General features: G+C 40.6%; 1 protein-coding gene across 1 annotated transcript; it reads left to right on the top strand.

The window, feature by feature from the left end:
• The first annotated feature begins 730 nt into the window (after positions 1-730).
• hopx (HOP homeobox) lies at positions 731-8,419 on the top strand. The gene is made up of 2 exons (XM_039814394.1): positions 731-1,109; positions 8,119-8,419. The coding sequence occupies exons 1-2, from the start codon at positions 960-962 to the stop codon at positions 8,194-8,196; spliced, it is 228 nt and encodes a 75-aa protein (XP_039670328.1). The 5' UTR covers positions 731-959; the 3' UTR covers positions 8,197-8,419.
• The last annotated feature ends 261 nt before the right edge of the window (positions 8,420-8,680 follow it).

The raw sequence follows: 8,680 nt of genomic DNA, 5'->3' as shown, positions 1-8,680 counted from the left end.
TACGCTCAAGTTGGCGTTACCTCGGTGTGTTCGGAGGCACTTTTTTGACCATCTCCGGGAGGCAGTCAGTCAGAATGCCTTTTCTGCCATAGGTCGGCCGTCGGGTCGGAGTGTCGGAGCCTTTAGAGGTGTTGACAGATTTTTGAATTTTGGAGAACCAGACTAGCTGTCTCCCCCTTGCTTAGAATCTTTAGGCTAACTCTCAGCAAGCAAATAGCTATAGGCCTATTTTCCAAAATGGTAAACTGCTCCTTTAAATATTGGTTTATGACTTCAGTAGCCCTTTAAAATCTGTTTCACATGACTTCTAGTTGTATTTAATCTAAGTGGCAACATACAAATAGCCTATAACACAACTAGAATTTAGAAACGTTTCAACTCTGGCGCCCCCCAGTGGCAGAACAGAAGAAACTTTCCACATTCCACTTTCTGTTATGTAATAGGATATTATAATATATTTATTTTTAAAGTATCCTTTAATATCTCTTGAACAGTACATCCGTCGCTGGTTTCCTGGTAACAATACTTCACTTGTGATAACACTGCGGGCCAGTGAAGTTAATTGGTTCCTGATTGTTGCTGTGGTGATGCTATGGCCAAATATTCACATCATTTTCCTTTAAGGAATGTCGTTTGGGGCAGTTGTGTTTTTTTTTATGGGAGGGATCTGCTGGTGGGAATGGCCTCATGACGTAGCCTCTGTTGACAGTAGTAAAAGCTCCACACATGCACACCCACCAACACACACACACACTGCCTCCACTTCATTCGCACACTCCCGCCGAACTGCCAGAGTGCCCCCGCCGCTCCACGCCTCTCCATCTCCGCAGCGCGCTGCCTCTCTTCTCCTCTGCGCGTCCAGCTGTGCGCACATCTCGCTGCGGAGCTCCCAACCAACCAGGGCTGAAGCTCGAAACGGTTTCATAAAAGACTGGAGAGCAGAAGGGGAGAACAGGAATATGACTTCTAAAGCGATGGAGTGTATGAAGCTGTCGGAGGAACAGATCAAAGTGCTGGAGGACAGTTTCAAAAAAGTCAGCAAGTATCCGGACGGGACGACGCTCATGTTGATCGCTGCGGAGTGCGGGCTGTCAGAGGAGGAAACACAAGTGAGTAATATAACATGTCAGGTTTTTTTTTTTTTTTTTTTTTTTTTTTTTTCTCTCTCTCTCTCTCTCTCTCTCTCGCGTTTCCAATGCCTCCTTTTTGTAAAAGTCTAGATTTGTAGGTTTGTATGCTGAAATGTATTTATTATGTTGTCCTGAGCAAATGGTAGCCTAAACCTATGCATCATTTAATTTATAATAATAATTTATACTTTACTGATCCCCAGGGGGGAAAATGAAAACATTTTCACTCTGCTGTTAGAACACACTACACACAGGCCTGAAATACACACATATGCTTAGGTCCTATACATGCACTGCGACTACTGGACAGGCGCCCGAGCAGTTGGAGGGGGGGGGCGCACCTTGGCAGTGCCCAGGAGGTGAACTGGCACCTCTCTTTAATTATTATTATTATATATATTTATATCATTGTTTCTAGAAATATTGAGATCATTGAACAGCCTAGACTCCAATAGGCCGTTGTAATATTTTTTTTATAGAGACTGATACCGTGTCTGATGCTTCAAAGTAAGATTAGTTTGTAGCCCAATTAATTGTGATTTCTTATGGAATCATTTATATTTTTAGAGTGATTTAAGCATTCTCTGTGGTAGCCCTTATAGTATTTGAGGGACTTGTAGCCTAAGTGTTTTTAATGTACTATGGACCTTCCATTTGTGTCATGAATAAACTCATTATTATTATTAATATTAATATCACTTATTCCCATAGACAGTGACTCTCTGTCTTAGTTGAGCAACACACTTAAAATACTAAATGACAAATTCCCTGTCAGTGTGTTAAATTGTTGATATGCAGTTTTGTAAGTGCAGTAATGCAGATTCCGGTGAAGTGGAACTATATATGAATAACCAATGAGTAGTTTAATCTAAAGCAATACATCATCTTTTATGACTTTAATCTGCAAAGTAAGTAGCAGAGGAGTAATATGAAATATAGTGGAACATATGTAATGTTGCCAAAAAAATACTTGAGTGAAGTGCCTCAAAACTGTACTGAACTACAGTACTTTAGTTAATGTATGTTGTTACTATGCATCTCTATAAATTTGAGAGGTTTTACTTAAAGTGCCCATATTATGCTCATTTTAAGGTTCATAATTGTATTAAGAATAGGTTTACATAGTTTAATTTTCAAAAAAACACCATATTTTTTGTTGTACTGCACATTGCTGCAGCTCCTCTTTTCAATTTCACTTTTCACTTTCAAATTACCAGCACAGACAGGAAAACAACAGTATGCGATTTAGTCTCAGGAAACTGGACTTTATAGTATCACAAGTTAGTGTTGAGGAAGTTTTGAGTGTTGTCAACATCACTATCAGTGTCTCAGTCGGGTGTCTTCTGAGGAATCAACCCCAAACTGCTAAAGGGAGATAATCAATATGTGCACATGTATATTTGTCTGCAAGAACAAGTTTTTCTAAAAGCAAAACAAGCCTCATTATATATACTTTTACATCCGTGACATTGAACCTGGAGCTGCCTCACTAGCAGTGAATGGAGCAGGTCTGTGGACGGTGCTCAGTGGGATCCTGGCTAACATATCTGTTCAAATGTCACAGTCTGATGAAATAATCCTCATTTGAGTGTAAACAGTAACACTGACCACAGAGGAGGCAGCAGCGGTGCCCCATTGATTGTCGTTTTTCCTGATGAAGTCATGTCCGAGTCGAGTTTCCTGCCGCTGTTTCAATTCGGGGTTCATTCTTATGTGGTCGCTATTGCTGCTCGTGTTTCTGCTGCTTTCATATTTGGTCGGATGTGGTCAACGGTTTTTTTTTTAAATTTTTCATCTGAGCTGCTTTTGATGTATCAGGAGAGAAAATAACTTAAAACACATGTGGTTAAGTGTTTGTTAAGCTCATAATATGAAGCAGGATTCATTGAATAGTCAATTATTTTGATCATCAATTAATAGTTTATGGAAACTTTTAAGCAAAAAAATGCCCTAAACATTCCCTGGTTTTAGCTTCTCAATAGGAGGATTTTATTTTTTGCATTTCTTTATCTTTTGTGATGGCAAGCTGATTTGAGTTCTGGACAGACAAACAATATAAAGACATCACCTTGGGCTTTGGGACATTGTGATGGACATTTTGTAGACCAAACAAATCAATTCATTGGCAGATTAACAGTGGATGAAGATAATTGGTAGTTGCGAGGTACAGATTTGATTGGCAAACAGATTACAAAACACGTGAAAGTACACTCTTGACCCAAAATATTCTTCACTCAAGGTCTGCTCACTATCTTTTTTTCCAGAGCTTTCAACCACATCTTCATCAGCAAAACATTCTCAGACTCCAAACTTAAAAAGTGTTTTTTTTTTCTAAAGCATGAAACACGTCCGGCTTTGAGGAAAAATATATTTAAATTTTGATCAGTTTTGTTTTTCCTTGTAGAATGTGGAGAATCCAAAGTCAAAGCTTATTAGGGCTAAAACTACCAAATATTTTCATAATCAATTAAACTGCAGATTTATTTTTTAATGAATCATTTCATCTATTTGACATTTTTATCTTGGAGCCCAATGTGATGTCAAAATGATCTGATCAATTAATCAAATCAACATAACATCCACTCCAGCAGGAAAGGGCCACTACACAACTGACAACTACATAAACCATCACATTGTTACTTAGGTATTTAATCTCCACCACCCCTCTCCCACATGTGAACACTCCCACCATCCCTCTATCTGAGGAATGTCTCACTGTAAAGTCTCTGCAACTGTCACATCAGGAGCCAGATGTGAAGCTTCACCGCGCCGATAACAACATGTTGGAAGTGCACTGGAGTACTGCAGGTACCTCCAGTAGCATTCCTCCGATACATAGATAGATCATTGTAAAAGCCCTCCGAGTCGTCGCCCATAATGAGGGTAAATGGTGAATGTCTCATTTTTGAATAATAATTGTCGGTTGGTATTCCTGTTCAGGATTTTGGCAGAGGAACAACATGACTATTTGCTTAGCTGTATTCACTAGGAGGAAAAACCTTACATGTAAATTATGTCATTTGAGTTGACGTAACATCATAGGCAAATATCTGCTCCTGTTTGTTCAGGAGAGGCTGGCAGGCATGTTCAGATCTCACATGCCATGGAACGTGTGTTATTTACATAATTAGCTCTAACAATTCCCACATTTCACCAGTCAATAACTTGTGTACGTCTGACTCATTATTTGCAACTTGTTTTTCCACTTTGACTCCAGAAACCAGTTCCTCTAGATTGCTCAGGGCTGAAGTCAGTTACACAGGCACTGAAAACCTGCAACAGCATCAGATGAAGTATTGTGTATGCAGGCTTTTATATCTTGTCTATGCCGGCTGCATTGCAAAATCCGTGTAGTTATACATGTCGGAAGAAAATACTTGAAGCCTGAAAATATGCTTTGGGTTGCAGTTATGTGCATAAAGAAACGCAAGCTGTTAGGCAGCCGGTATAGTCAGCTGCAGTGATTTAAAGCCTGTCCGTCAGATCATTGCCGATTTTAGACCCTTTTTAGGGGGGCTCAATTATTTATAATAATAAATTTTAGTGCTTTGAGTCAGAGTTTGCGAACTTGTCTGTTAGTGACAGAGGACAAACAATTACAGGTTCAAAGAGCTTGAAACAGGTTGAATATCCTGTGTGTCTGTCGCCGATGCTATGCACCTGTAACCCAGTCAAGGAAAGGGTTAACAGAAATGCAGTGTTGACCAATCGGAGGAGGTTGTGCCAGACTCCCGCCTTTGGCTGAGTCTTGCTCTAATCTGTCAGAGGGAGAGCAGGAGTGCGGTTGTAAAGTTTAATCGTAGTCCCCAGAGAAGAAGTTGGTAATTTCATGGTGCAGATTAGAACTCAAATTGAAACGTAAGCAACTAAAATTGCTAAATGTTAGAACATCGTGTCAAATAGCTCGTTATTACTGTGACTTGTGAAGTGTGAAGTTTAGTTTCATCGTAGTGTCAAAAAACGTTAGCTGACATTGTTGTTCAGTAGCTAACTCAGAGAATATCAGCTAATGAAATTACTGATTTAGAAGTTGTTGCACGGCACTGTATAGTTGTCACATTCTCATTAGTGGCTGAGCCCCCCCTAAAGGTTCTGATACTAGAATCGCCCCTGTGTCAGATGTGTGTAAGATGAAAGACTTTGAAAAGAGCGACAAAACACATCCTGTGTAGGGATTCCAGCTGTTCATGAATTATTAGTGCATTTTAGTAAGGTAGGGTAACTTGAGAGACTGATAAAAAAAAGGGATTAAAAAAAGACAGAGGAGAGGTTATCATGCCTTTAAAGTGCTCATATTTTGCTTTTTGGCCCTCTACCCTTTCCTTTATTGTATTATATATCTTTTTGTGCACGTTATAGGTTTACAAAGTGAAAAAGCCCAAAGTCCACCCCAAAGGGACTTACCATCTCCAACAGAAAACACTGTTCACAAACTGCTCCAAACAGCTCTATTGTAGTCCAGCCTTTACTTCAGAGACAAACATGCGTCACTTGGTAACACACGTTATAATGCTCGCCTAGCTTCTAGCGTGGCACGCCCTCATACTCTGCTTCTGACTGGCTAGTAGTCCTTACCTAGCTACTGAGCATGTGCAACTCCCAACAAAGATGGTACAGAAGTGCGATGCCTCACTCTGTAGCTAAAACAGAGAGCTCAACACACAGGGTGAAAAGAGGAGCTGCAGCAATGTGCAGTACAACAAAAATATGGTGTTTTCTGAAAATTAAACCATGTAAACATATTCTGATATAACCTCTAAATACAATTATGAACCTGAATATGAGCATAATATGAGCACGTTAAGCCCTAGTATTAATCAAGCTCCAAAAACCCTGGATCCTACTGTTCAATAGTGTGATGTCATTTGACTACTTCTCATGACGAGTAAACTGATATCTTTGTTTAACATTGTTAGTGTATCGTACCCATTTAAAGGATGGGGTCTGATTTTCTCAAATCTTTCTTTATATGATACTTCCATGCCCATATATTTACATTGAAAGGGTTACTGGTAGTTATATTCATTCGTGACTATACTTTCTGTATAATGGCCCCCCTCTAAAATAACTACGCTGTGTAAAATCCAGTCCTCTATTTGCAAAAATGCATTCTAAAGTTAGCCGAAGCCAAGTAGCTAATGAGGCCTCAGCAGTCGGAGTGGGTACCTTCATCGTGGTGGTTGTGTGAAGATTTATAGACTGTGTTTTCTTTCCGGCAACAAACCTTACATGCAGCTACCAGGACATATCACTCTGCTACAGCTCAGCAAAACAAATAGGGAAATTAGTACATGATAAAAAAGATACTTCCTGCCAAGCCCCATCTTCATTAGAACAGCAGCGGCGTTTCATTATTTGGCCCCATCCACTGAGGTTTATAATGCAGCTTTCTCTGTCTGCAGAGCAGCTATGAAAAATGCTATCAACTAAAACTGCACTGCGTCCTAATTCCTCTTCCAGTGTTAGTGACTGTTTCCATTCATTGTATACAAAAGGTGGGAGGTGCCGGGGCAACCTGACAGGGGAAGCCTGGTCCAGGGTGAGGTAAAGGTCTGGCCCCTCATCAAAAGACCTGACTTCATTTTCAGCTGATCTAGTTTTTTTTTTTTCTGGCTTTCTTTTTCTTCCTGAACCCCCCCCCCACCGTGGAGTGTTAACAAAGCTCTCATTGGTGAAGGTTTAGCTGAAGAAACACACCCCAGCTACCACTCCCCGTTTCCTATTAACAGCATTTACAAGCATGTTTGAACTCCTTTTCAGTGCTGCAGTCAGTAAGGTAGAGTCAAGTTTGAAAGACTTTGTTGTGTAACCCAGGGCTAGCCAATTGGAAAAAAATGACACTAGTACCATTGTATGTGTCAGCAGCATTATAAATCGTATTACTGTTATAAAGTGGCATAATGATTTTACAAGACATTCTAAGATCATTTTGCGCTTTTAAAAAGGATCAGAAACAAAACAAAGTGCAAAATAAATTGTCTTCCATTCAAAACCTGGGAGAGAAAATTGCCTTTTTTTTAAGACTAAATCTTTATAGACTGAAGCTTCTTTAATTGAGAAATATGTAATGATAAACTGTAGTAACGTTTCCCCACCCAAAATTGATGTCCTGCATCATAGAAATGAGCTACACGGATAAGAAATCCCAAAACGCACATGAACAGCCAAGTTCAGAGAGCAGTTATCGAATTGATTTAGTCTTAAGTGAAAACCCAGAAGACTCCAAATGGGAATCTCATGTGTTTTTAGTGCAAAATGTGGAAACCATCCGTCCTGCCAGACGCACACGTCTCACAAAGCCAGCCAGGCTCTCGTGTCTCGAGGCCGCTGTCCCGAATCCCTCCCTATTCTCCTTGCCGGTATCTTGATGATGTCAGCATTGTTGTGTATCCCTTGACAACACAAACCGCAATACAGCTATGTGCCGGGTCACGGGTGTGTGTGTGTCGAGGCGCTCGGCGCAGTCATCATCTGGCCAGAGTCTCAGCGGAGCAGTTATAGGTGCGGTCTGTTAAAATTGGACGGAAACATTTGTCTTTTGTGGTTTCCCCGATACAACTTCAGCCTCAGGGTCACTGCTGTGTCTGCATGAGTCAGTGACCACTCTTACATGCACCAAGAAATGTGACTGTAATGTGATTATGAAAGATAATGAAACTTAGAACGGAAACATCGCTACAGTTAATGAGTGTCTTTTAATCATAGATTTCATATTTGGGGTTTCGGGAATTGATTGTGCTCTGGTCACAGAAAAAAAGAAAACAAAAGACTGAAAATAGTTTGTTCATAACAATACAAGAACTCCACCTGTGTAACTTCTCAGGAATATTTATGTCATGACTGTATCCTGTCAGCCGGAACAGTCACCTCATCGCTCTCCTGTTTCAGTTGGTCTCTGAACAAAAACCTCCTGTCAACCGTTTCTAACACCTCCCATGGGTGTGTTTGTAATTAGTTTTCTCCCTTTTCGTTTATTTGTGTCCTCCAGAAATGGTTCAAGCTACGTAACGCACAGTGGAGGCAGGCGGAGGGTCTTCCGGCTGAACTCGGATCAGTGTTGGACTGAGACTGAAGAAGAATCTGCCTGAAGCTCTGCGCTGATCTTGTTTCTCCTGGACAAACTGACCCTACCCCTATTTCCTCATACGCTTCCCCTCACCATGTGTCTCCCTTTTTGTATCTATGAAGCTATTTTAACTTACTGTACGGAATGTGAAGGTGTTTGTGTGTTGTTGCCAATATATCCGCCATGTTTACAGAAATAAAGATATTGTTATTATAAGTTAAAATGACTTTTGAGTGTGCTTTGAGGCTACCGTACGTCCGGGGTCCAGATATACAAAGGAAGCCGAGTTATACAATGGTATAGACAGAGTAGGGGCTGTTGGGGGACAGTGTGCTTTTGTTTTCAGGTTTTGTTTACATGTATGTCTGTCCGCAGGGAGCGGAGCTGGATGCTTATCCGTTAACAGGACTATAAAAGATGTAAGGACGCGATGGGATTACAATAGATGCTGCTGGAATCAGCTGCCGCCATCCAGGAACTTCCA

This window comes from Perca fluviatilis, chromosome 10, assembly GCF_010015445.1.
Source record: "Perca fluviatilis chromosome 10, GENO_Pfluv_1.0, whole genome shotgun sequence".
NCBI classification, from domain to species: domain Eukaryota; kingdom Metazoa; phylum Chordata; class Actinopteri; order Perciformes; family Percidae; genus Perca; species Perca fluviatilis.
This window is presented reverse-complemented; position numbering and strand designations above follow the sequence as displayed.